The sequence below is a fragment of the Paralichthys olivaceus genome, chromosome 11 (genome assembly GCF_024713975.1).
Source record: "Paralichthys olivaceus isolate ysfri-2021 chromosome 11, ASM2471397v2, whole genome shotgun sequence".
Lineage (NCBI taxonomy): Eukaryota > Metazoa > Chordata > Actinopteri > Pleuronectiformes > Paralichthyidae > Paralichthys > Paralichthys olivaceus.
In genome coordinates, this window is record NC_091103.1 from 5329059 (window position 1) to 5357014 (window position 27956).

Below are 27956 nucleotides of genomic sequence, written 5' to 3' on the forward strand. Positions count from 1 at the left end.
TGTGACAAATACATGAAACACCTCCTCATCTATGTTTCCACAGTAGTTCATTCAGCTCGTGGTTGTAACAGTGGTGGGACAGAACACGCTGTGAATCCTCTGAGGCTCCAAATGAATTCACGTCCCTGTCCCGTACCGTGCGAGCGGACCCGTGACAGCGTCCCTGATTGGACCAAAGTTTGCAGCCACGGCCAATCCCCGCGTCAGGCTGCGTGCCGGGTTCATCCGTGCAGCCAATCAGAGGCGTGAGCGCTGACTGGGGGAGAGAGAAGAGCCGAGCTGCTTGTGACTGATTCTCCTCATTTGAACCGGTGTCAACAAACAACAACAACAGCAGCCCCTCCGTCCCTGCACCGCCTCGACCACCACACTGAACTCTCACATCGAACACCACCCAGACAATAACTCTGCTACACGTCCAGGAATCAAACTTCTCTTCCACCGTCGTCACATCTGGACTCCTGGCCGTCCCGGGACCCTGGTGCTCGGCTGCAGCCCGGCTGCGGCTAACCTCCACCGAGGCTAACCGAGGCTAAACCGAGGCTATAACCTTCCGGGAGACTTCTCAACGGGGCCGAGGCGAGTTTGTATTCCCCCTGCCGAGGAGCCGGTGCTGGAGGAGCAGCCTCCCCCCGTCAGGAGGACACTGTCGCAGGGGTGGTGGTGGAGGAGGTATGACTGCGTTGGCGGGGTCAATACCCAGGATGATGCGACCCACGCTGGCTCAGAACTACCCCCGCAGCGGCTTCCCACTGGAAGGTAAAGCATCACACTGCCACGGGGAGCGGCTGGAGGTGGACACAGGACACTGGAGTGAAAAGTCACTTTTAACTTTTCATCCAGTCCCGGGCTGCGTAAAAACACAGGCTTTATTAGCATATGCATACTATAGATATATATTTATAGCAATCATATAATCATATATCAAGAGTTAAATCTTAACTTGACTGTAAGCTGACATATTTCAATATTTACTCATGATTCTACTCACTATCATCGAGTTTGTTTCATAATTAACTCATTATTACTGCCCATGCTTTTGTTTTCTCTTTCACAACAATTTTAGTAAAGTTCAAGCAACTTTGAGCAAACTTTTCTGCAGCCTGTTTGCAATTATTATGCTACTGACAAAATGTTTTGTATCGTCACAAATTATTTTACAATTTCACTGGGATAGATTTACAGCTTCACAGTTTTTTATTAAGAAATACTGATTGTCAGCTATTTTATGCAGTATATATATATATATATATTTTTTGCATGCCAGTTAAAACTGTCTGGATCACTGTGGAGCCATTGAGACCCTCTTATTATATTTTGATTCAAATGTTTAGTGTCCACCCCACTGGGTCAAGGCCGAGTCAACCAGCTCGGAGGAGTATTCATCAATGGCAGGCCTCTGCCCAACCACATCCGACATAAGATCGTGGAGATGGCCCACCACGGCATCAGGCCGTGCGTCATCTCCCGGCAGCTCCGGGTCTCCCACGGCTGCGTGTCCAAAATCCTGTGTCGGTACCAGGAGACGGGCTCCATCAGACCCGGGGCCATAGGAGGCAGCAAACCCAAGGTAAAGAGCCCGAGATCGGGGCAAGAGCAGCACAGGCTCCCGTAGACCAGGGGTGATGAAGCTTTAATCCTCAAAGCATCCGAGGATATATTTTATTACCATGTTTTTTACTTTCATTCACTTTTGTATGCAACCCCGTGTAGTGATAAATATATAACAGCAGCCTGCTGATTTCCTTTTTGAAATAAGTTGGAACAGACTTGTTTGCTTTGTGCCCCAAGGGCCTCGTCGAAGTGAATAAACAGTGAAACTTTTCTGACCCTTGAAGCAGGGAACAACACCGGACGTGGAGAAGAGAATCGAAGAATACAAGCGGGAAAACCCGGGTATGTTTAGCTGGGAGATTCGGGATAAATTACTGAAGGATGGGATATGTGACCGCAACAACGTGCCTTCAGGTAAAAAAGGCAGAAACGACTGGATTTTCACATTATTTATTATTATTATTAATATAATTAATATTGCTATTATTTTCCGACTTAATAATTCAAATGAAAATAATGAGACCAAGTATTTAAAAAACAGTAAAATTATCAAAAAAACTTTCTTTCCCTTCAACAATTCTGACTAATTTCTTCCAGTATTTTAATTTGTAGAGGTTTTAATTGTCTATATATTTATTGTCCTGTCAGTTTGTGGATATCTTTGATATTTAATATATTTACATCGATCTCATTTTTATCACTTTTGCCCACTTTTTGACTTTCGCAGTGAGCTCAATCAGTCGCATCATGCGGAGTAAGTTCGGAGTTAAAGGTGATGAGGAGGAGGATGACGATGAGATCGAGAGGAAGGAGTTGGAGGACCACGACCGCAGGGCCAAACACAGCATTGAAGGCATCCTGGGAGACAGATGTGAGTGAAAACTCTGCAGGTCGTTGTTGACGCTGAATAAGTAGAAGTAGAAAACAGAAAGTTGGCTGTTATCTTCCTTTCATGTCCATGACCTCAAATAGTGTAGACACACACTCGAGCCCTGTTTGATCAGATGTCCTCTCAGCGAGTCCATGTGATTTTTATTTAGTGTTCAACGCTAAAGTGTCTGTGCTGGTGGGAAGCACCGGTGAAGTGAGAATTTAACAGCCTGTCTGTTCGTGTATAATCTGCAGCTGGTGTCGTTTCCAGCGGATTAAATTATAGAGGAATACAATCCCATTTTGCAGAAACAGGAGGGATCAATAAAACGCGCCTCCAACCTGTTGAATGCTTGTGAGCTGAGTTTGGAGCAGAGGAGCTTTTATTTGATCGCACAAACCAGGAGTGTGTGAAGTTTGAGCGTGCTGTAAACGTGTTTGATGGGGGTGGAGAGTGTGTGTCGTCCTTTGTTAGGAATTCTTTATCGACCATATCTCTCCCGCTAATGCTTTTCCCATGAGGCCATACCGTAAATCAAACAGCAGGTGATGGCCCTGCATGTGTGTGTGTGTGTGTGTGTGTGTGTTCAGCAGTCTTGTAAAAGCTGTAAAAGGACAATCATGTTACTTTAAGGATGCACGTATATATTTTAAAAGAATTAGTAAAATTGCAGAGATAAGGCATTGTAAATTCCTCCTCTAATATTTAGGTGGAGTGCCTTAATGAATTATAGGAACATAGTTCATATTACTGTTAGTCAGTTGGTTGGACATTATTTTTATGCAACAAATCGATTTTTATTAGTGTCTCAAACGGCAGCGTGCACTATAAAACACCGACCACCTGTACAAGCCAAGTTACTCAGTCTCACATTCAGCCCGAGCATCCTGAAACAAATGGAAATGATTTTAAATGACTTAGATAAGTTGCCTCTAATGCAATTATTTTTTGTATAGCTGATTTAAATAGAATGAAACACTCTGAGGTGATTTAAAATACGTGTCACTGTCTCATTCTGTCATTTATATTTACATTTTGAAAAGAAAAACAAATTCTGGCCAACAAAAAAATATTGTAATTTGCAGGCCAAACTTTAAATTTTTTTTTTTTTTTTTTTGGTGTAAAGTGCATGAAGTGTCAGAAGCCAGAGAATAAAAACTGTACCTCTGTATTCCCCTCGCAGACAGTAGCTATAACTGGAGATGTGGACTCATTGCTCTGCAGCTACATTATAGTTCTCATTAGCCCGTTTTAATGTAATTTCCTCATTTTTAACCTACGTCATTAGAGTGGAAATCTGTCCTGCTGGTACTTTCCAAATTATTACAACCTCCTCAACGGGCACATACATCTTCTCTTAAACAAACACGAACAAGCTGTGGCCTCATCAGAGAGTTTGGCATCAGATAATAAACTGTGCTGACAGTGACACCGTTTTATTCGATTAAAATTAATTTAAATGTTTTTACTTTATCCTTAAATAACTCGCAGCGTGTGACAGGCAGCTCAATAATTCCAGGGGAAAAACACTGGAGGTGATGGAGTTTGAAACAGTTCAGGTTGGAGATTCTGAAAAGTCCATTTATAATTTAAAACTTGCTGCATGGTCAATTAATAGAATAGCACTGGAGCACATTTTAAACAAATATGTTCAACAGTTTTACTCTCACTTTTTAAGCAGTGAAATGTCAACATGTGTCCCAAGCTCCTCTGAGATACTGTCTCCATCTCTGCGTCCGCGAAAGAGCGCAGGAGAGACAAAGGACAAAATGTCCCCCAGATGAGTTGATCAAACATTTGTTCAACGGTTTCCATCTCCGGACAAAGACCCGCCTCGCGCGCACAACGGGACGCTCACGGATGAACTTGGGAGACAAAAGCGCGTGAGTCCATTTGGGGCTCACGCTTGGGCTGCGCGCGGACAAAAGGCCAGCTTGGAAACAGCTTTGGCCGCCGCGAAAAAGAAGAAGGAGATGAAGAAGGCAACCTGTTTATAATTCAGTCCGAGGGGAGGGGAGACGAGGGGAGAGGAGAGCCTCGCCACAGAAAAGCCCGACAAAACACATTATGAGGGCCGCAATGAAGGATGAATTATTCAGGGAGCGGCCCGGCACGGCACGGTTAAGAGGGCCCGTCCATGCAGCACAGAAAATGGCCGTTTTCACCTACAAAATGTTCCCCTTTTGGGGTCGCCTAAAGAACGCGACTGCCATTCACATGTGACAATGGAGGGCTCTGAAATCCATTCACGCGGCGCTCAGGGATGCGCGCTCGCACCCAAAACTTGCGCACACGCGGTTGTGCAGGCTGCGCAAAGAAAGTGCTCACCTCGTATTTGAGATGTGCCATTTTTAAAAGTAACAAACTGTGCGGCGGGGTGATGGAGAGTTTGTTAAGAAAAGGGAGTACAAAAAAATGGAAACATTTTAGGTCGCCAACATAAGCTAGAATTTGTGTTATGGTATATAATAATAATAAGATGTGACATTGCACATTTCGCAGTGTTTATTTGGTTTTCACGGCGTCAGAAAACAGTGCGTAATTGTCCATCTCCAGCGCTTTAAAATGGAAAAATCAACAATGTTAGACTGAGTGGCATTTGATTGAGTTTGGTGGCTGTGTTTGTCATAATATTCAGACTGTAATTGGTCAACGAGACTAAGTGGATGACGAATAGCACCATGCCATCTCCAGCCTGCAACTCATGCGCCACGACTCTTTGATGAGCGCCGGCCCGTGCCCCCGCGGACATTAATAATGTCTTCTAAATGATGTCGATATTGTGCTATGTCACATTTAGCTAATGACGGAGGGAGTGTATTACAGAGTGTTTGCGGTGAATAGGGACCAATGTTCTCCCCGGAGAGCCCCGGTCTGGCCCGGAGCGCATGCTTCACAATGGGGGCCCCGGCCACCCGTCCTGCGCTGCGCACAGCTCCGAACAGCCGTCCCCTCCCGCTCCTCCTCCTCCAACTCTTGCTCCCCCAAATCTCTTCAAGCAGATTAAATCGACTCTTTTATTTCATCTCACTTTCATCTGGAGAGCAACACCGCCCCTCTCCCTCTGTTTCCTATTCTTCCTCTCTGTTTCTCTCAGCCTGCGGCGCACTACTCGTTTAATATCTGGGCTGCGTCCTCCGGAGCGCACAAAGGAAAGTCAGTGCTGCTCCGCGAAGTTTCTAATTAAGTTCTTTATTAACCTTCTGCCTGGTTGATTAACTATATATGTATTGTTACAATTCCAATATGTCAGGCCTATAAAAACCCCAGCTTGTCTGGTCATTATAGGTAGAAGTAGTTTGAGCAGTTTTCACTTGTCTATGCTTTGGTACAAGGCATGTAACTTTTCAAAGATATTTTGAGTTGATTTATCATGTCAACAATAATTAATTCACACCAAGCTATCAAAACAGCACCTTTAATCCAAAACCTTAATACAATATCAAACTAAAATTAATTCGCCCTGCTATTTTATGACCTCTTGCTTATTCCTGATTGGTAGCAGCTTGTTTGAAAAGTGGCTTTAGTGCATTGATATTTGGAGTTACATGGTCAGAGGTGCAAGTTAATTTGAACTGCAAAAAAAAAAGTAATGTGAACACACAATGTTATTAATAATAAATATTGAATGACTTAAGTAATAATACACTTGTAATAAAAGGCCTTATTTTCTGTCAATTTAAATTAAACCACATTTTCTCCCAAATCCCTGTGCAATAAGTAAATATGAGTTAAAACAGAAAGAAATCCACACTCAAAAAATACCCCACCCCTTCTTCTTCTCTTCTCCATTTTCTATCAAATATTTATATATTTGGCAGTAATGTTAGCCCTCCAGGCCTGTTGCTGAGCTGTACCAAAATCCTAGCGTCATAGTAATTAACCCTGGAGACAAAGTTAATGATTAAAACAGTCACAGTGTCCCTGCCCTCTCCCTCTCCCCCTCTTGCCTCTCCCCCTCTCCCTCCTTCATGCTCCACATTTTCACAGTGTATCTTTTAGGGTCCATACTTCGTTAGGTGAAATTAACCAGATAATACAGAGGAGCCTTGTTGAGGGCCGACACACGCACACACACACACACACATTCCATGCACTCTGCAATGCAAACAGTCAAAGGGATAACTTTATTTGGTGAAAGGGGATCCTGGAAAGGGCTAATTGAATAAGCCCGGGATCTTTGAAAAACCCCTACCATGGTGAGCGCAGTCATCATGTCATAATTAGGTTTATTGAGGTGCATTCCTTCAATCTGCCTCCATTCTCCCGGCCTCATTGTATCCACGGCCCAGGCCAACGACTGGGGGACAAAAGGGAACCGTGAGCAGACAATACATGAAAGAGCCATAAAGATTTAGTTGGCTTTGTCGCAGAAACGGAGCAGGACTTTGTTTGTGTAAATAATGCGAGTGAATGAAGAACTTTGGGTCTCTCTGCCACTTGGGGTGAAGGATGGCGTGCTGCAAATGCAACATGTGGGCACACACTGGATGAGTGCCAGGCCAATGACGGAGGAGAGGAGAGTAGGAAAGAGGAGATGGGAACAAGAGAGAGGAGATTATAGTAAAGATTTAGATTTCAGCAAAGTTAAGCATAACTTTAAGCGATGAGTTAATTCATTAATTAGGTCATGGACTGCTTTTTCAGTATCAGTTTGGTCATCAGGCTCTCTAATATCAGGATTTGGTGTTTTTATTTGTCATCGTCTTTGGGCTTTCCATTTGGTCAGACAAAACAAGACGGATGACATCACCTTGGACTAGAACATTTTATTTATGTATGTTTTTGTCAATTTTCTTGCCTGTAAGAGACCAAACAACGAACCGGATAATCAAGACAAAAATCCGCAGATGGACGGAGAATGAAAATAATTGTTGGTCGCAGCCTCAGTAATTTGCCAGTTGCTGTTTCTGTCTCGTCAAATGTGACAAAGACGGAACCAATAAGGTCTCGATGGACCCTATAATAGCTATTGGCTATTACTGGCCTATAAGCTGAGTGTCTGGTGAAGAGGGCTCTGTCTGTCCGTTGAAAGAATGAATGTATCACTCAGTGAGTCCCTGGGCACAAGGGCAAAGGGGGGCACGAGGGCCAAGTGGTGAGCACCAAATCACTCTCCTCTACCCTCGGGCTCTCTCCGTCTCTCTGTCCTTCTCGCCTCGTCCCGCACTCCTCCCTCTCCCGTGAGTTTTTTTCTAATAAGCCCATGCATGATGACTATTCAAGCATGAAAACATAGTTATCTGCAAATGAATGGCTGCTCTATGCTTCATTAAAGCCTCTTTTTCCTTTCACACTCTTATTGTGACCCTCTGATATCAATTCAAAGGGCAATTAATGAATGCACACCAACTTTGAAGTCAGGGTGATTTCTGAGTGGGAGGGGAGGGGGGGGGGGGGCGCTTGTGTGTGCGTGTGTGCATGTGTGTATGGTGGGTGGAGGGGGCAGGGGGCAGGGGGTATTTGGGGTATTCCCCCCTTCAAGACCCCGAACTAGCGCCCCAGCCTTCACCCGTGATGGACTAGCCACATTGAGCTGCGAGCGAGCGAGCCCCAAAGACGGTTTGAAGGGAGTGAAAGAGTGAAAAGGCCCGCCGAAGGTCAAGTAGAATGGCTCGCCTTAGAATAAGGCCCCTCTTTATCTGCTGCAAGTATGCACAACAGCTGGGGGGGGGGCAAGAGGGGAGAGAGGTTGTTTTTTAATGTGCATGAGTGTGTTTGTGTGTGTTTCTGAGAACGTAAGAGAGGAATGTGAGTTTGTGTGCTTTTTTTCCCCCTTTCGTATATTTGTGTGTTTCGGAGCATGATTGTTTTTAATCTCTGTGTATGTCAATGTGTGCGTGTACTTGGGGTGAGGGTCGAGTGTCAAAGTTTGCAGAGGCCAGCCAGAGGCCAGTAAATGCAGCATCTACACTGCTGATGGGGGACAGGCAGCTGTCAATCACCTGACTGATGAGGCCTGACTTTCTTTTAGAGCTTTGTTAACTAATTAGACCAGAAGGCTTTGTGTCGCACACGGGAAAAGAGGCTTTAAATGTGTTTTAATGCCGTAGTCGTGCCATGATGTGCGCACTCTCAGACAGGAAAGCATCAAGCAGGCGCAGAAATTGTAGCTTCTCATAGATTTATGTTGTACAGATAATTGTATTATTAATTAATTGTAATTGTCTTCGGGCTTCACAATGTCAGCTATAAAATGCAGTGTGGGATGAGAGTCATTTTTGTTTTGCTCAGGTTCTTTGAATGAATGTACCTCTCTGTAGAATTCAATCACAGGTATTTCCTTGTTCCAGTGGGGATTCACTGCCAAACCAGTTCCTTATTCATGTTTACCATCTGAAAGTTCAGGTAAAATCACTCCTCACTCTTTCAAAATGAATGCAGCATTATACATAACATTACTGCTATTCTAAGCGTTCCACAGAATCTTGTTATGCGATGTGCCTCTAAGTTAAAGTCTTCGCTGTTCAGTTACTTAGAGCATGACTGTAATATTCAAAGGGAAGCGCGTCACAGACAGTTGCGGTGGTGTGTGCTTATGGACTGTGGAAGATTAATAGCTGCTGGTATTAATAACAGCCTGACAGTAGGATGGGGAGGATGAAGTCATCAAACCTCCTCTCTGTCAGAGTGACAGTGAACCTGTTCACAGCTCACCTTGTTGGATCTCAGCATGTTCCCCCCTGACTGACACTGGTCGTCGTTTTCCATGTTAAAAAGACAGAGAAGAAGAAGTGAAGGGTCAGAGGGCCGCAGCGGGTCGGTGTCCCCCAGCGCTGCACAGGAAACAGGGTTAGAAACACATTTAGCTACAAATGACAGGTGATCATTTCCTGCTCCCCCCACGGACACCCCTCACATTTACAACTTATGTCATGTCATTTTTTTTTTGCACCATAACAAGGCAGTGATTAACGACGGTTTGCTCACACGCACATCGTTTTTCGTTTGTTTTATTTTTACACTCATGTTCTAACACTGACACAGACACAGAACTCTGGCACACTCTCATTTACAGGGCAGCTGTGAAGGTTGAAACTCCTTCTTAGCAAGTCAAGTGAGTTAGACTTGACATACACCCTCACACACACATGCACACATTCTCTTTCTTAACGCACCAGAAAGAGTCGCAGATGGCTCCATAAGCTGTCAGTAAAGCCATTATTTGGCCCAGCATCTGCCTGCCTTGACTTCTATATACTGTTTAATGCAGTCGGCCAGTCACTTAGTCCCCTGGCTCCTGAATAGGAGCAGCATGGTCGGCCCGCCCAAATAAATGCTGCGTTTGTCTCCTCTGCCTTTTGTTTTGTGTTTTTTGAGAGGGGTAGGTGGAGAGCGACTGAGGGCAGGGAGGGGGGGCAAATGTGTCAGAGGCTCAATTTACCCTCACTATTAACCAAAGCCTCAGAAGAGTTACTGGGATGTCGGAAGAGGGGTGTAAATAGTCCACATATGGTCAGTTAATTCCCCCAAGTCCCAAAATCCAAGTTTGACATATCCCCTTTCTCTCACTCTTTCTGGCTCTCACGCACACATGCATACATTCTCAATATGTACTGTCTCAGCGGACATATTTAAGCCTTTCTGTCCCCATCCAACTGCCCCCCCCTCTGCTTCAGCTGAATCCTTCTCCCGGTTTTTCTCTTCCCTGGGATGGCGTTGCCCGGCGGGAGCCATTTTGGGCTTTCTTGGCTGCGGAGAGGTTGTTTTGGCTTGGAGTCCCATGCACTGTGTGCCTCTCAGGGCTTCAGTTTGGTTAAATTAAACAGTTTTCTTTTCTCCTCTAACCCAGCTTCCACCCACCCCCACCAACTGCTCGTCTCTTATTTTGTGGCTTAATGCTCCTCAGCTCCCGGGCGATCTTGCAGAGGCTGCTTTTTGTCCTACTCAGATAATTTTACCCTTTTAAGGCTCATATTTTCTCCTATTTCGATGAGCTGACAAGAGCCAGGACCACGTCTGCAGCCCCCCGCTCCTTTAAGCTGAGGTGGAGCAAAAGTATACAGAGAGAAGTCAAGTGTTTATGGGGGCTATAAATACAGCGTTTTAAGATATAGCATGTATATACAGGCAGGGAGCGATATGAGGGTTAGAGTGGATAATTTGATTGGCCAAGGCCATTTGGCGGTGCCAAATCGATGTGATCAGATCTTAAGGATAGCGAGGCGATGACGGCAAACGGGGCACTCTGAAACCACAGGTTTACAAGGCTGGAAAATATCCGGGAGGCAAGGGAAAGGTTTCACCCTCATCTCTCCTCTCAATCCTCCTATTCTCTGTCTCAGTAACAGAGGTAATATTTAGTATAACCTGATGCTGATTTACTGACTTTATGTTTCATCATCACAAATATTATTTCAGAAAGTGTTGTGCATGTGTTTGTGCTTGACCACACTTAGAGGCATGTGAGCAGGTTAATGGATGCTACAGTGAAGATGCCTCAGGGCTGACAAGCTTGATCACATGTGATTGGAAGACTGCGGTTTTTGGGCGTGTGTGTGTGTGTGTGTGTGTGTGTTTATGAGCTCTTAAACCAAGCTGTACGGAGTAGTTAACTTCAGGAATAATTGGGTGGCAGCCTTCTCTGTTGACACAACTTTGCCACCAAAACACCCTGCATGGCATTATATTTTAGAATCGTTGCCAAGTTGATGTTTAATCAGATGTGTGATGTGTGCAGTGGTTAAATAAACTTTTTTTCTTTTGTAAAACACAACTAGCCAAGTGCTAAAATAAAGAGGTCAACTGAACTTGACTGCTGGGAGTCCCAGGTATTTCACTTGTAGGGTCGTTGAGGTTACTTTTGTTCATTGCAGATTACCTTGCAACGAGGGTTGCTAAGTCAGTATGTTTTTTTTGTAAAGGAAGTATGTTCGTAAAAGTGTCCAATGTGTTAATTTAGATTAAAAATAAAAGGTTATCTTTACAATGCAAATACTTTGTTTCCTTACTTATTCTGAATAATATCCAGAGTCAAGACAAATTTTAAATATTCAGGTGAAATGACAACTTATCTGACTGAGAGGCTCCACAATTGTTACAGAATATTACAAACAGGTATGTGCTGCTGAACAGTCAGAAATATTAAGAAACAGACAGGTTTCAATCTTATAGAGTAAGTGAAGAAGAAGCGAAGAAGTTAATATATCGGGAGGGACGCACTTCCCTTTCACCTCCACTAGTGTTCATGCAAAAAGGGCACACAAGCTGTGATTATACTACGCCTTCGCCAACAACAACAACAATAACACAGATGCCCAGACAGACTATCCCCATGGGTACATTTACATCCACAACCGCCCCGGTTGCCCCTCTCCTCTGCCCTTCCCACCCCCTCAGGTGCTCTTACAGTTCCCTCTGGAGGAAGGGGGTGTTTTTTGGGGGGGAGGGAGGAGGAAGGGGGTAGAATGCCCCCCGGCTGTGCCCCCCATCTACCCCCCACCCCTCTCAACCCTCTGCAGAGCCTCTTTATGCCCCCCCTCCGCGGCTCCCCCATGGGGCAGGTGACAGCCCTCCACTGTGAAGGGCCGAGGGAGCCATGACGGATTCCACAGATGGAGCGTGGAAATCGCCGGCAAAGACCTCAGCTCTGTGCAGCAACAAAGAGCCGAGAGTCAGAGAGAGAAATATGGGTGGAAAAGAGAGGGATGGGGAGACAAAGAGCGGGTGAGGCAGGAGGAGGGAGGAGAGGGTGGTGCTTGTTTAAGGAGGGTGGTGTGACAAAGTGCGAAAAGTGTGTTTGTTGGAAAAAGTAACGAGTTGATGGTGTTAGAGGAGAAAATGTGCAAAGTCTGACGGGTTTCCCGGTTTTCTGAACGCTGGTAGCCACTTTTTAAATGTTTTAAATCACCTTACGTTTTAGATGTCGGCCACACGATTTGCAGTCTTGAAATAATCATGTTGCACTGACAGAGCTTCCCCACAGACATTGTTATCGTTTCATTCCATCATCTTATCTTGTATCTCAACATCAAGGGATGTAGCGATCCAAGAAAGTAGAGTGAAACAAATGAGCCCTCCTGAGTCCTCCATAAAGGATCTGATTCAGGATTTTATCACGACCAGACTCCAGAGACTTCGTAGGTGCCACTCTGTCGCTTCTTTTGAAAAGTTCTGGAAGCCCCGGTAGCAGTCATAACCGATAGGTAATTCCAAAGTGATTAAGGATTTTGCCAGCGGCTTCAGCTTTCCCAGGGCCCAAATCCCTGTGAAATGCTGAGGAACGTGCATGCTGCTAAAGTCGCAGGGGGAGCGAGTAAGCATTCCTCGCAGCCCTCCTCTATGCAGGAACTGGAGGGGGAGGCTCCGAAAGGCCTCATCTCTTGTTTTTCAGCCATCCTGTCCAAAACTCCAAAGCCCTACACTCCACACCCCGAATTCCTTTTCACCTACTGAAACATGAGCCAAATAAAATGTTGCGTGTTTGTTATTTGAGTGATGTCGCCCACAAAGGCTGATTGGTTTTGTCAGCGCATGTTTTTTCACCAGTGATGAGGAAACAGTTCCAGAAACAGCTTAAGAAAGTGAAAATGAAAACCTCTATGGTCATTTTGAGTTTTGTGGTGTTACTTAAATTCTTAACCCAAACACAGGTTGCTAAAGAGCTTGCAATCTACGTGTGCAAAATTGCAAGATATTCAACAAAGGCTTAAGGCAACGTCTCCATTTATCTCGCTCCCCCCTTTGAAAATATTTTACTTTTTGCCTTCCTCATGCTTGAATGTTTCTTTACCAATTTGCTCCTAATGCATGTTAAGTTGACTCCCACTGCTATGTGTTGCGAGGAGAAAATCGCTGAAGGGGGAGAGAGGATCAGTTTCACATGAGGGGCCCTGAGCTATTTGGATTCTCTTGTATTTTATTGTTGCTTCTGAGGGGGAACTAATACAGTGTTGCACACAAAACTTCCCCAATGCTGAGGGGGAATTAATTAAGTGTAACACAAAAAGTGGGCGCTTTGGCCTTGGTGAACTTAGAAGGGAGCCAGTGGAGTGTTTGAAGTAGTGAGTTAAAAACCGAACTGCTGGTTTATAGAACATAGAGCACAATAGTATTAATACTGATCCGAGACAAAGATGAAAAGTAGAAATACAAAAGCTGTCAGGGCTCATGATATCACCAGGGTTCAGTCAGGCAGAAGATCACACTTGATGACAAGTCAGAAGTAGAAATTGTTATATTCCTTAAATTCAAAGTATTGATTCAGCTGGTGCTGGAAGATTAGGAGCATAATAAAAAATAGTCAATTAACGCAATTTTTTTATCAAAATGTACAACGAACAAGAATCTAAATATTGCGTTACAGCTTCTTAAATGTGAGGATTTGCTCGTATTTCTCCGTAAAATGTAATTGGAAATTTAATGAGTTTGAGGGTTGAACTCTGGGTTGAATTCTGATGTTCTTTTTCTGTTATTTTCTTACATTTTATGAATTAATCAGCAATCAAACTAGCTGACAATTGAGTAAAATGGTCATAATTGGTCAAAGATTAGATTTTGTATCCAAAGATACTCTCTCACACACTCACACACACACACACACACACACACACAGGCCCCTGGATCCAAATTAGCCTTTTGTGTGGCTGTTAGTCCACCACTCCTCCTGTGGTGCCTTGGGAATCTTGTCCAGTGGGATTATTCCTTAGGCTTGGAATATTCCTCTTGAATGGAGGTCTGTTTGGCTACAAGACCATGAGGGAGACTGATGGTGCCCGTGTGTGTGTGAAGAAAGGAAAAAAGCTTCTTTCGATAAGAGGGTTTGTTCAAAACAAAACAAATCAGCTGACATTTCACAATTTATGCTGATTAGTCAGTATGATGCCAGAGCCGCCTCCTTGTTAATTTATACTTAAGGTCAGATTTTGGTTTGTAGCATCTGTCTCTTATCTCTTTAACACGATTCCAAAGGTCGGGAAGTGACTCAGCTGAAGCCATCAAGATGCTGAGCATCAACTTTTACCAAATGAAACATGTGACGCCAGGAGAAAAGCTCATCTAGACCCTGTCTGTCTTTTTCTTTCTCCCGCTTTGTAACAGCGAGTCACTCAGACGAAGGTTCAGAGGTGGAGTCGGAGCCCGATCTGCCACTAAAGAGGAAGCAGCGGCGCAGTCGGACCACCTTCACCGCAGAGCAGCTAGAGGAGCTGGAGAGGGCCTTCGAGAGGACACACTACCCCGACATCTACACCAGGGAGGAGCTCGCCCAGAGGGCTAAACTCACAGAGGCCAGGGTGCAGGTACGAGAGGACACATACACGTTAACTGTCAGTGTCACAGTCTGACACAACGTCAGATTTTTAGGAACTCATGCTTGTTGAACACAGGATCATTTTTATTAGATCAAGGGTCGTGATTACCTAAACCACAAAGAGAACCATGAAAAGTTAAATCATAAAAATATCAAACAGACACACACACACACACACACCTCATCCTCTGCTCCCAGGGGCCCAGTTGGGACTTTCCCTTTTTCTGATCTGGAGTCCAGAAAATTCTCCTCCACAGGCTCCATATGGGAAGTGTAAGCAAGCCCAGCATGAGCTCCACACCATATGGACACGGCATGTCACTCACAAACTCAGTTCACCCAGCCATGACACACACACACACACACACACACACACACACACACACACACACACACACACACACACACACACACACACACACACACACACACACACACACACACACACACACACACACACACACACACACACACACACACAACCTTTTCGTGCATCACTGTCTTTAACCTTTGGTTTCTTGCTTCACATCCAGATAGAACTGTGAGAGAACTTATTAGTCAATATAAGAAGTGTGTGTGTGTTTCTTTGCGTGTAGTCCAACAAGAATCACTGAGCACACGCAAATCAAACATCATCATTATCATATTTTCTAGGTGTGGTTCAGCAACAGGCGGGCAAGATGGAGGAAGCAGGCAGGAGCCAATCAACTGATGGCATTTAATCACCTGATCCCAGGGGGTTTCCCGCCTTCAGCCATGTCCAGTATCCCTCCCTACCAGCTCTCTGACAGCCCCTACCCCCCATCTATAGCACAAGGTAGGGCTCAGACTCAGTTCATTAATATTGTTAATGTTATTATAGCTGTTGAGGGTTCACATCAACAATCGTTTATATTTCTCTTTATGAGTTTGCAGAGAAAATTAAACAAAGTTTTGTTCACAGCTTGCTGACAATGAATTTTTCATTCAATACTGTTTCAAAAAGGTTCCAAAACCTAATTGTGGTATAAAAAAAAGTAATCATTAATTCCAAGTTCAATTAGATGAACACAAACAGATTTGTCAGGTTTTAGTGTTAGTTTCAGTTAATTGTGCTGAAACTGTTTATGAAAGCATTTTACAGAGAGAAGCTCTAAGTTGCTTTTTTATTTTAGATAAACATTTTTACACGTTTGCACTTTTTGAATTTTTTTCTGAAATCAATATTTTTAAATTACACAAAGTAAATATTGAGTCATTCTTTGAAATAAATATAATGTAGAACACTGTGAATTAACTTTCACATGAAAAAATAAAGAAACTTTTATTACATTTAGTATTTCATGTTTTGAACAGGCATGTGGTCAAATTTATATTGGCTCCATATTATCTATTGACTTCAACACAGTAACAGCACCTCCACTTTTGGGACATTTTAATTAACTGTTAACTAGTTTTAATTGTCCCAATAATCAGTAGTTAGGTTTTGCAACTTTTAACTGATGAACGTTGAAGGTGTTCTAATTTTACCCATGATGCCTTTGTTTGCATCAGAGCCGCCCAGCACGTTGCATCGGCCCCAGCCTCTGCCTCCATCCTCGGCCCACCAGGCCTCTGGACCCGGAGGACAGGGTGAGGGAGGCTCTGCCTATTGCCTCGCCTCTGGACGCCACTCCTTCTCAGGCTACTCCGACAGCTTTGTGAGCCCCGGTGGACCGGCCAATCCCATGAACCCCACCATAGGAAATGGCCTTTCTCCACAGGTGAGGCTACATATGTGTGTTTGAGGTGCTTTAAGTCACAAATCAAATGGGGATTTACCTCATATAGTATATGCCCCAATGGAATAAAATAAAAATAATTGTGTCTTCTTGTGAAAGTGAACTTTCTTTCGCAAATTTTAAGAGGAAGTCTGTGATTTAAAAAAAAATTACAAATATTCTTAAAATGCTTACTTCTTAAAAAAATTCTTTTAATTGAGAACATTCAATTGATATTGAAAAAACACAGTTCATTTAAGTCAAAAGATTTAAGTTAGTCAGCGCACAAATTAGGCAGGAAAAGGACTGTGTTTGACTGTTCATGTCTCTGGAGACTATAGGACAGTTTGACTTGCCACACCAGAGAATTTGGACATGATTTCAAAGACTGAAGTTGTTTGATGTATGCAAGATTTATCTTATCAGTCACGCAACTTCATAATATATATGAGATTTGAGATTTTAAACACGTAATAAAATAATGTTTCTCCCTGGTGTGAAGAACATACATAGACACACTTATTGCTCACTGATTCATTGGCTCGCGTACTTTCCACCACAAACTGTCCACTCTTCAGTCACACACTCTGCAGCAGAAATGAAGGACGGGTTCACTCACTCTAGATGACTCTCGAAGGACGGAGGACAATTGAGCGTGTGACAAATGAGAAGTGAAAAGACAATTACCGACAATTATCTCGGCATGAAGTCCCAAGGTCTCCGCACCTAGACAGAGGGTAGCGCAGAGGAGACAGACGAGTTAGAGATCCTAACAGGCAGAAAATGAGATTTCAGTCTGCTACGGTCTGACTCCTCAGAGGACGGGCTGCAGCAGTGCAAAGACACAGACACAATCGCATGGCTACACACATGCTTGCAGGTTCACACAATTACAGACACACACTCGCAGTGTAGATAATTGATCAACTCCATGACATTTTAAGGATCAGTTAAGGATTTTGCAACATCTTTTACACAAATATTACATGAAATGCTTGAGCAGCATGGCTAAGTCGGCTTCAACCCTCTGTTTAGATTGGAAGATTGATTACTGTATTTTTTTAATTACTTGAAATAGAGAAATACGAGGTACTAAGGAAAATATTTCTTCTTGTAGCTTTCGGTTGTGAGAGTTTGGGGCAAAAGTGTGTTTATCAGTGGATCTCACCACTTGTCAAACCTCTTGTCATGCTTTTGCTTTGGTTCAAAGGATAACCATCCTACTTGTTTTCAAACACAGTGATGAACTGCGTCATGCATAAAACATATAACACTAAATGTATACACAGTCCATCCCACACAACCCTGAGGGAACCTTCTCGTGATTGCATTCTTAAAATGTTTGCCTCAACATTCCTCCATGTGAAAACAGAGGTTCTAATTTATTTGTATATATTTCATATGCCGGAGAAGGAATGTCCTGCCTCAGATGTTGCAGCCCCCCCCCCACCCTCTGGTCCCGACATTCTCTGCTAGCTCCTGGACACTCCGATTTAGGCCGCTGGCAACGGCAGCGCTCCAATACAAAACACCCTTGATGGAGCCCTATCATGAGGCAGGGAGAGGCTTAGGAGAGACAGCAGGATGATGGGTAAAGAAGGGTAAAGAGCAACAACACTAAAGTCACCCAACTAAAGTCTGTTGTCAGTTAACGGGCATGTATCCTTGCTCCTCTTAGCGGATTTCAGCCTTGTGTTGTCTGCGCTCTCTCTCGCTTTAGACCGAACCCGCCAAGCGCAGGTTAATTTTTTAGGAAAATGTTACTGGGCATGGGAGGAAACACAGCTCCCTCTCCCAAATCAACACAGACTCCTCCATTCACCTCCCCTACTTGGGAAATGATTTAAGCAGGACCATGTGTGCATGTGGATGTAGAATAATATGTCACTTAGAGGGTCGAGAGGATCCAAAGAGCAGCGTACCTGCTTCTTATTAGGACAAATGGAGGAGCCTTGAGGCCTTTGCTCTGTTGGGAAGGAGATGGGATATGATACATATTGAGGTGACAGGTTCTGTTAGAGTTCCTCATAAGTAATAAAGCCAGTTTCAATTCCTTATTAATGGTTTCTGCTGAGCACTTTGATGAGCGATAGGTACGTTCAGTGAGCGTTGAAGAGGGGAGGTCGGTGGTATCACGTCTGTTTTGAAACCAGTTGAAACACTTTGCCCCACGGCTCTTTCCATTCTCTTCTGGTTGAGGAATATTCTCCCAAATTCGATTATCTGGTCGCTAATAAAGACCAGGTCAAGAGCTAACGGATTTCTCAAACTGCAAATCTATTCCGAGACTGAACCAGACCAGAGCTCATACAAACCTTTTTCTCTCATGTTATCTATGTCGACATATCTCTGTCGGAGATAAGCTGTTATCTCGTGCCATGGGTTTTTGGAGCAGTGTCAAAAAGGAATTGTAGAATAAGTGGAGCAGTGGATCTGAGACAAATTGCTTAATTCTTCCTCTCTGGTGCTATCTCTGTCTGGGACAGGCTCGCTGGGAGCCTTTTGATGTCTGCGACAGGGGGATTTCCTATGTGTGTCTGAGTGCGTGTTTGTCTTGCTGTCTGAAACACACTTCAGTGTCTGTTTGCTAAAAGTGACAGATTTAATATATGACAAGTCCACGTCAGAAACTACAAACAACAGAAAACATGTCTTTCACATGTGGTGCTCTATCTCTCTGGTCTTATCTGTAAAGAAAATGTTGTCCTTCTTTACAGCGAAGTGTTGGGGTTGAGGACAATCACTGTAGTTACCAAACGTCCACATTGTGTTGGTGAAATTTATCCTGTATCTAATCATTTTGATGTATATACCACAACAGCAAAAAAACCACCCAAAATGTAATTTCTCTTCTTTCCCTTCGTCCTTCTTTCATCAGGTGATGGGTCTGCTGAACCCAGGCGGCGTGCCACATCAGCCCCAAAGTGACTACGCCATCTCACCTCTGACGGGCGGCCTCGAGCCCCCTGCCGGTATGGCGGCCAGCTGCAGCCAACGCATGGACCACATCAAGGGCCTGGAGGGTCTGACCAGCGTTCCGTCCATGTCTGCTCTGCCCTCCCTGCCCAGCTCCCAGTCCTACTGCACCCCCTCCTACAGCTCACCGGGCTACACTGTCGACCACGTCGCGTCCTACCAGTATGGCCAGTATGGACAAAGTAAGGTCAATAGACTCCACCTTTTTATTCTCACCTTTTACCTCTCCAACTGGACACTTGCATTAACAAATGAAACTGCAAAATATGTTGTATTTTTGAGAATTTGCTTGTCGCAGGGCTTAGAGATAATTTCACCAAAAAAACAACAAAGCCACATGACTTTCTTTTCTGAAAATCTATGAACGTATTAAAAACCTTTAACTTTTGCTGGTTCAAACCACTCTGCTTTTATTTCCAGTAAAAGAGTTTAATTATTTTTTATATGGACATTTCTCATTAATCAAGTACTGTAAAGTTTATTTTCCTATGTTGTCCCTTGCCAGTTTTTACATGGCAACCTGAAATAAAATAAAACAACCTATCTTTATATAATTACAAATATCTAAAGATAATTCATGTGTATAATAAATACCATCCAAACTAACCACCCAAAAAAAGACGATTAAAACACTACACTCAATCAAAACAAGCCATTATAGCAATCAAACAATACAGTGCAACACTCCAATACAATACAAAGCCACCAATGCAGATATAAACTAAACTGATTAAGATACAGTGGAATGATACACATACAATACACATTATAACATAAAATTGATTTTGTTTAGTTTGTATTTAAAGGTCCAGTTTGTAAGATTCATAAACCGGACAAGCTGCAACATGAAACTTCACCTCTAGATGTCAGTAAAATCTACACACTGAACCTTTAAAGGTTAATTAACTATTACTACAGGTAAAATATTCTGGTAGTCTGTATTTCTGGCTGAGATGACTGTTTGCCCAAACTTCCTATGTCTGTGCTGTACAGCACAGTCTCCCTCTGCCCTTGTTGCCCTATCACTACTGTCCCTCTGCATCATAAACTGACTCAGTGGGGGAGTCGCAAAGCCATGTAAAAACTTTGAGGCAGGCAAATATATAACTAACGATATCACATAGATTGTATTTTCTTACTATGTGACAGTAAGATCAGGAGGTCTGAACCAAATCAGCCAATCCAGTGTATGATTATCAGGCACTCTGTTAGTGTAGCGGCCCAGGACCCTGTAACCTCAAATCTCTAGCTTCAAATCCAGTGACTTGGGGTAAAAAGCAGCTGTACATGCAACATAGGAACCTGCAGTACAGCTTGTTAAACAAAACCAACATTTTTCCGGGTCCAATCATGCAGTCTCAAGTGTTGGGGTTAATTGTGCAGATCTGATTCCACCTATGAAGCAGTGGGGCCGATGCTGATACTGAACTCTGCGGTCAGGTATACTGTCGAGTCAGCTCCCATCAGGGTAACATGTAGCTGCAGTGGTGTCTGATCGCCCTCCTCAGACTGTTTGCCCTCAGAGAATACTTTGTTGTCCAGCAGTGAGAGGCTCTTTCACTTCACATTACTGTTACTTTAAGGGTTAAAATCAACTTCAAACAAATCTCTGTCTAACTTTGGACGCAACATCGTTCTGTGGCCCGGCGTGATTACAGTGGCCACCGTTTCCAATTTTGGTCTGCAGGGGGTTGACCAATCAGGCTCATCCACTGACCTTGTGGCAACCTCAAGACAAGCAGGCCCTTCAAAGAGCTTGGAAACGGTCCAGTGAGTCTGGCTGCGTGTAGCTCTGTGGGGCGGCAGGTATCAAGTGAATATCTAACTTAATATCCGAGAGCAGCAAATGTCTAATGAAATATCTCGGTCAAATATCTCAAAGTGGACAGAAAAAACGAATTAGAGTGACACACATGAAAACCCACTAGCATGTCACATTGTGTGTGTACACGCAAAGGCTGAAAGGCAGCCACCGGGACAGCACATGCACTCAAAGTACACCTCCACAGTGTTACAAGACTGAGCAGTCCATCTTGATGTGATTAATCAGTGCGACTGGATAGCTGGTGTGCTGTTGGCTGTGGAGCAGCAGAGGAAAGGTCCTTTCTGGGGGTGGACGGATCCTAATAGCCTGTGGCAGGGCAGCTATTAGAAACAGGTGCTAGGACTGAGGTCAGCTGGGGAAGCAGCGCTGCTGCCAGGTTCCAGTGCAGAGTAAGAAACTGGTCCACACTGCTGCAGATTTTGATGTCACGTAGCTTTCACTGGACTGCCTCATAGAAATCACTAATGTTAATGAATGAAACACTTATTTTCTGTTATGTAGGTAATGTCTGTGCTGCTTAGGAGCCAGGTCATCTGTCAGTGTAGCCAGCACCGCAGAGTCTTACTTTCTGATGTTTTTTTTACCTGTTCAGCCATGTTGGCAATCCCAGCTTGAGAAAGCAGGAACATAAAACACATGAGTTATTGTGCATCAGAGCAAAGACCTAATAACCGGTCTCAAAAAGAACTGTAACATGGACTTTTGTAGCTTTTACATTACATCAAATGACATTAAATATTATACCTTGTGGTTAATACAAGGGAAGAAATACAGAGGATGCTTCATCCATCTGTGGTTATCTGTGTCATTAAAAGAATTACATGGTACTATGTCACGAAACAAAACATAATGGATTGGAACTGTTATAACCTGTAAGATAAATTAGTACACATAGAATAGGACCACGCTGGCGACAGCCAGTGGCCGGATGCATTATGTTTATGGGTTGTCCTTCTGTCCCATTCCTGTGATTGAAATATCTCAAGAATCCTTCAGGGATTTTCTTTAAATTTGGTACAAATATTTACTTCGACTCAACAATGAACTAAGTATATTTTGGTAGTGAAAGGCCAAGGACACGGTGACCTCACAGAGCACGTTTTTTGCCTTGTGAAGGTGATGTCTCTGTGAAGGTGAACATCCACTTGGACTCAAGGATTAACTCACTTGATTTCTTGAGAAAATGTCTTAAATTTTTGTAAATGTACGTTCAAAGATGTAAGGATTACATTTTAGTGGTCAAAGGTCACATGTCCTTGAGTTGTTTTGAACTCAATATCTCCGGAATGCCCAAAGGAAATTTCATTACATGTGGCACAAACAGTAGCGCACACTGACCTCACAAAGCACGTTTTTTTGCCTTGTGATATCTCCGGAAAGCCTTGAAGGATTCCTTTAACATTTGGTAAAAACATTCACTTGAACTTGGATTTCATTTTGATGGCCAAAAATCAAAGGTCAAGGTCACTGAGGCTGAGGCATACAACCGCAGTGTGGTAATTCTAGTTGAGCTTATATATTTTCCAAAAGATACAATAAAGTTTGTTTCTGAGTGACATTTACACATTTTACCCCTTAATTGTTTGGGAAAGGATTATATAACAGAACATAAACCAGAGCAGAGGTACCTCTTTCCTTTCAAGGGCCTTTTTAATTTTAATAACATCCTTAAACCACAAGAGTCAATTTCATAAAGAGCTGCTCACAGAGATGTAAACTTCAGTGTATGTCTTCTCAGAATGTGAAAATCCCCCGGAACTCGAGTAGAGGAAGGTTATTGTAGTTTTGAGTTTGTTGTTGCTTTATAGCTCAATGATTTCTTAATGTTTGTTGTCAGGCACATCAACTGGTTCCACCTTGAACAGCTTTACAAATATATTCAGTTCCTTTTGTTTACTTTTCATGTCCTGAATCCTCTCGTCAAATGCCTGAAGGAGTTTTGTGAATTCAGCATGCTCAGATGTTACTCTCTTGCAGAGTAGGGAAATACATGCATGGCTTGCAAAGACAGAAACACCTCCCTTGTATCAAACTCAGCTGTCACCCGGTCCCCACATACAAAAATGGTTAGATGCCAGTTCTGGATATGTGTGTTGTTTCATCACAGGCCAAAGAGAAAATTGGAAATATCTTCCAATGATGCTTACTTTTTTTTCAGTATCTCTTGCCCCATAGGTAACACTCAGTACTTTGTTTGGTTTATGCAGCTTCGTAGAGGAGGAACTCACAAATTCTCCTCCTGAACGAGGTTTCAGCCGCTTTCCGCAAAACTTCGCCGCGTTACTTTGTCTCTGTCAGATACTAATCAAAGCAAACACATAGATGCAAATGTCTTACGGTCCACTGACAAACACAAATACAAACAAAGAACAAATAAAAATCAATGCATTGTGCTTCACAGACAAATACAGCACCTCTTACACGTATAAAAAAGGACAATATCAAGTGTCTTTCCGATTTGATTGTGCTGAGAATATTCTTACAAATTTCTACCTCCATAACAGCAGGTGGCGCTATGAGTTGATTGAACAGTCACTGCCGGCCACTGGTTGTGAAAAATGCAGGATCTGCTGTATATGAAGTAGTATACATAGAATATGATACGTGCACTCTATTCTACAGCATCAACAGGATAAAATGTTCTTCCAGTTTGTAATATCTCTGCCATATTGCAGATTTTAACTTGTATTTACATTCAGCGTCTTCACAGTTCTGTTCTCACGTCTTCCTCCATTGACCTTACACCCCAAACCACTGTTAGCACATGCTATGCTAACAATAGCCATATGTTTGTGGAATGCCACGCTAAAACACATGCACAAAATTTATTACAGCCATATATCTCTTTTATCATCCCTCCATCCTTCCTTATTTTAAAAAACCCTTCACTGGCAATAATTTAACAAGTTTTTCATCCTTTGTTTTTACAGGTGCCCTTTCTTATCTGAGGCCCGAAATCACCTGATCAGAAGCTTTGGACATTCGTGTGTACAGCCGTGGAAGTCTTTTAAAATCTGGACCAAACTTTTTACTGCCATTACCAGGACTATGTTCTCCACTGTTGGACTTTGCATGATTAATTCCCGGTGGAGAAATGGACAAAGAAAAAAAAGAAAAGAAGGGACCACAAGATGGAATATCAGACCAAAAACTGTTGATTGACTGTGAACTTTGCTGCATCAGTATAGTCGATGAGCAGCAGAGATGTCAGGGACCATCAACAGCGACCAAACTCCATCTGTGGACTGCAGGGGTCTTTGTAAGGACAGCAAACCTAAATCTATCGTCACAGACTGCCAACGCTCGAAGGAACATGTTTACATATCTTAGGGCCACGAGTTCATATGAAATTCCACGTATCTCTGACTTAATCCCTGAATTGTATCTGCGGAAGGGCGAAAAGAAAAGGGCTTTGTTGATTTTATTGCATTTATTTGAGATCTCTGCATCCCACTCATGGAGAGGAATTCCAGGGAGAAGGAAAACAAAAAAACAAATCTGTGGATTTTATTGTATCTGAAACTCTAATGTACACCACATCTGTACTGCAGAGGTAGAGTTCACTCCTCCTAACCCCCTCCCTCCCCCGCTGTCTCCCTCTCTCTCTCTCCTCTCTGTCCTTCTGTCTCATTGATGTTTCGGACGGTGAGACGAGGATTCCCGGGCCTTTTGTAGTTTTTAGAGCGGAGCTCGGAGGAGGTCAGGAGGTGACTTTAGGGAAAGTGACAGATGAGAGAGCAGTAGAGGGCGGCGGCGGAGAAGTGGCTGTAAAGGAGTGGGTGGGGGATAGGCAAGATCGATCACAAGGGTTGAGAAAAAAGAAAAAGAAAACCCTTTAAAGATCCTTTCCTGGTGAAAAAAAAAGCCACCAGGTCACAAGTCACGATCCAAGAGACACTTGAGAGACGGAGAGAGTTTAGACTGAAGACAGCCACTCTCCCAGCTGACTAGACGTGCAATATCATGTATCTCAGAGTCAACCTCACCATTAAAACAGTAAAACAAAAAAGGTCTTACGAAACAGTTACTCTGGATCTAGTTTGTAACTCTTGAACAACACATGTGCCTTGGGAGGCTCTTGGGTCCAAAACAAATAGAAAACATTGTTAATGTTGCTGTAATTCTACACCGAGGGGACCACATTTGTAAGGACTCAAGCGTCATGAGGAAAAGAGCAAATCAAGGGAATAACAATGTAAACAGAAAATGACCAGGAATGACAAAGCCAAAAATTTATTTTTTTTAAAGTTTTGTGTTGCTCTGGACCTTTTTTGTTTCCATTTTGAAAAGGCGGGATGGAAAAAAGAGGGTTCTGATGCATTGTGGACATGTTTATCATCACAAACGTATTGTATGTCAGCAGTGTCATTGTAAACCTTCTCCGCGTTGTACAAGCGACAAACAAACATAATCCATCAAGTGCCTTCACGAGCGCTCTTGTTTTGACTATGTTAGAGTGAAGCAGCCCTTTTATTTCTTTGATATATTTTTTGTATTATTTGACAAAGCGATGTGACATATGTCATGTGTACGAGCGCATTATCTCTACTATTTATAATAAAATCAAAATTCTGAAAATAGCGGCTGTTTTATTCACTTTTCGTCGGCTGAGCGGTAATTGCAAAATGGAGCCTTTGTGTTTATTTTTGTGCCACGACTTGAGAAAAAGAAAGCAAGTGACTGTGATTCACGCTATAGAAGAATACAAGTGCTGTCAGAGACAAATATGTACTTTTGAAGGCGCTCATGTGAATCCTCGAACCAAAATAGGGGCCAGCCAAATGGGGATCACCAGACATTAAAATTGACACTGAACACAACAGGCTTTCTCACGGATGGCTGTAAATGCTCAGACATCTGCATTGGTGTGTATTAATACCCCCGCTGGCCCCTGCTACTGTAACAAACTGACTTTTGTTTAACAACCTCTCAGATGAAGAGAACAGGCCTTAAAGCGTTTTGGACAAACAGCACACCCAGCCCCTCTGAAAACCTCTGCAGCCCATCCACCCTGCGCACATACACAGGGCCCCCTCTGTGTATGTGTGTGTCTTTGCGCACCACATGCATTCATACATAATGTTCATGTTCACATATAGTGTTGTTTCTGTGTGTGTATGTGTGTGTGTGCTCATGCCGCCTGAGGGTATCAGGCCTAATTATAACTTTCTTCTGATTAATCGTGTCTGCTCGGAGGGGCGGCGCTGTGTGCAGCTCGTGTAGCCGGACCACACACTTTATAAATAAAGTCTAAGTCAATAACAACGTTTAGGATCACTCACAGTCTTGTCAGCGCTGTTTGCTAAGCCTGAATAATTCAGCCAATGAGACGAGAGAGACAGAGACACACATGCCAGCAAACACACACACCGTATAAGTACGAGCAATGGCGCTCTAATCACCTGCAGATACACACTCTGCATATTGCTTCACATGGGCACATGCACACTCTCTCACACACACACACACTCTCTGTTTGCTTTCTTAATCAGTCCACACCATTAAAGATGAAGACAAATCACACCTGTGGAATTCCAAAGCCGAGACATTACTTTTATTAATGATCACTCCTGTGCACTGAAAAGCCTATTATTTCTCTAATACACCCTAGAGTGTAGTTACATGGAACTATTTTAATGGCATTTCATTCTGCCACATAATGACTAATTTTTGGATTGTTGGACCTCTGCCTGGCAGTACAAGTGCCAACAGGTCTCTACTTTGCCACTGCCTGCACACACACACACACTTTTTCAACATACACCTTGTGGTTTTAAACAGTCTCGAATGTTTAAAAGCAACCTATTGATCTGAATGTCCATACAATGGCACCAACCAACACTTGTACAAACTTAAGCCTAACCTCTAATTAACCTTACCCCAACCTTAACACATGTCTTCACCTTACAGGGACAGCCCACTCATTATCTACTCACCTCATCGCCAATGGAGGGGTGGGGGAAGTGTTTGAGTCCACTTCAGGTGTCTCAGGTGTAAACAGTGTTGAAGCCAAAGCTCCTCGGACGTAATTAAAAACACAACACGCCTCCATTCTGTTCGTGTGTTGTCTTCCAAGCGTCCACAAGCCCCGACGTTCAAATTCCACTCGAAACGGCGTCGCCTACGTCACGTTTCAAGCCTAAACGTCCACTACCGGAAGTAGCGATGCTAGCGGACGTAGCCATGCGAACGCGCCCGACGCACGTGCACTTGATAACGTGACGTCAGCCACCCCTCCACGGACACCTTGGAGACATTCACCCCCCGCAGCTTGACTTGTGAGGGAACACCAACACGTGACAGTGGCGGCAGGTGGATAATGTTCCTGGTGGAGCTGTGTCATACTCACTAACAGTAGGTAATTATTTAATCAACAAACATGTCAGTCATTTTTACTCCAAAACAGATAGCTAGCAGTATACTGCACAAACAAACTTAACGAACTAAACTAAATCCAAAATAATAATAATAGAGTCCGGTTACTATAAGTACACATTGCTGAAACATACACGGTGCTATTAACAAACACTGTTAAGACAAAATAAAAGGAGGTGCCATATACTGCTGGATGTCTTATGACTCATACTCTATACATCCTGCTGGCCAAGCCTTTCTGCTGGACCAGTGACGGGAAAATCCTCAGATGTACGTTTTACCCTTTTCGCTGGCTGATTTTAATATCAGATTAATCTGGTCCAATTTCTTTAATTCACAGTTTTTCAACCAAAGTTCTCTTCTCGA

General features: G+C 43.4%; 1 protein-coding gene and 1 long non-coding RNA gene across 7 annotated transcripts; one reads left to right on the forward strand and one right to left on the reverse strand.

Annotated features, from left to right (window-relative positions):
- On the forward strand, positions 1–25795 carry pax3b (paired box 3b). 6 transcript variants are annotated; one of them, XM_069534509.1, is made up of 9 exons: positions 1–759; positions 1335–1570; positions 1842–1968; positions 2282–2425; positions 14465–14664; positions 15330–15492; positions 16209–16417; positions 19293–19572; positions 24146–25795. In XM_069534509.1, exons 1-9 carry the CDS (start codon positions 675–677, stop codon positions 24178–24180), a joined length of 1479 nt encoding a protein of 492 aa, XP_069390610.1. In that variant the 5' UTR covers positions 1–674; the 3' UTR covers positions 24181–25795. The 6 variants fall into 6 exon arrangements, with proteins under 6 accessions (XP_069390610.1, XP_069390611.1, XP_069390613.1 ...); XM_069534510.1 differs by having other exon boundaries at positions 2–759; positions 1839–1968; positions 19293–19577; XM_069534512.1 differs by having other exon boundaries at positions 2–759; positions 1842–1896.
- On the reverse strand, positions 2320–27430 carry LOC109634658 (uncharacterized). The gene is made up of 3 exons (XR_011244557.1): positions 27152–27430; positions 9083–9201; positions 2320–2457 (listed from the first exon to the last, which is right to left on the reverse strand). It is a non-coding gene; the product is annotated as an uncharacterized lncRNA (long non-coding RNA).
- Positions 27431–27956: the final 526 nt, after the last annotated feature.

Bases quoted from the DNA above. Each gene is read 5' to 3' on its own strand.
- pax3b (XM_069534508.1), top strand. From the start codon at position 675: ATGACTGCGTTGGCGGGGTCAATACCCAGGATGATGCGACCCACGCTG. The intron at 1,969-2,281 runs GTAAAAAAGGCA...TGACTTTCGCAG, and splicing joins CCGCAACAACGTGCCTTCAG to TGAGCTCAATCAGTCGCATC. The intron at 16,418-19,292 runs GTGAGGCTACAT...TTCTTTCATCAG, and splicing joins GAAATGGCCTTTCTCCACAG to GTGATGGGTCTGCTGAACCC.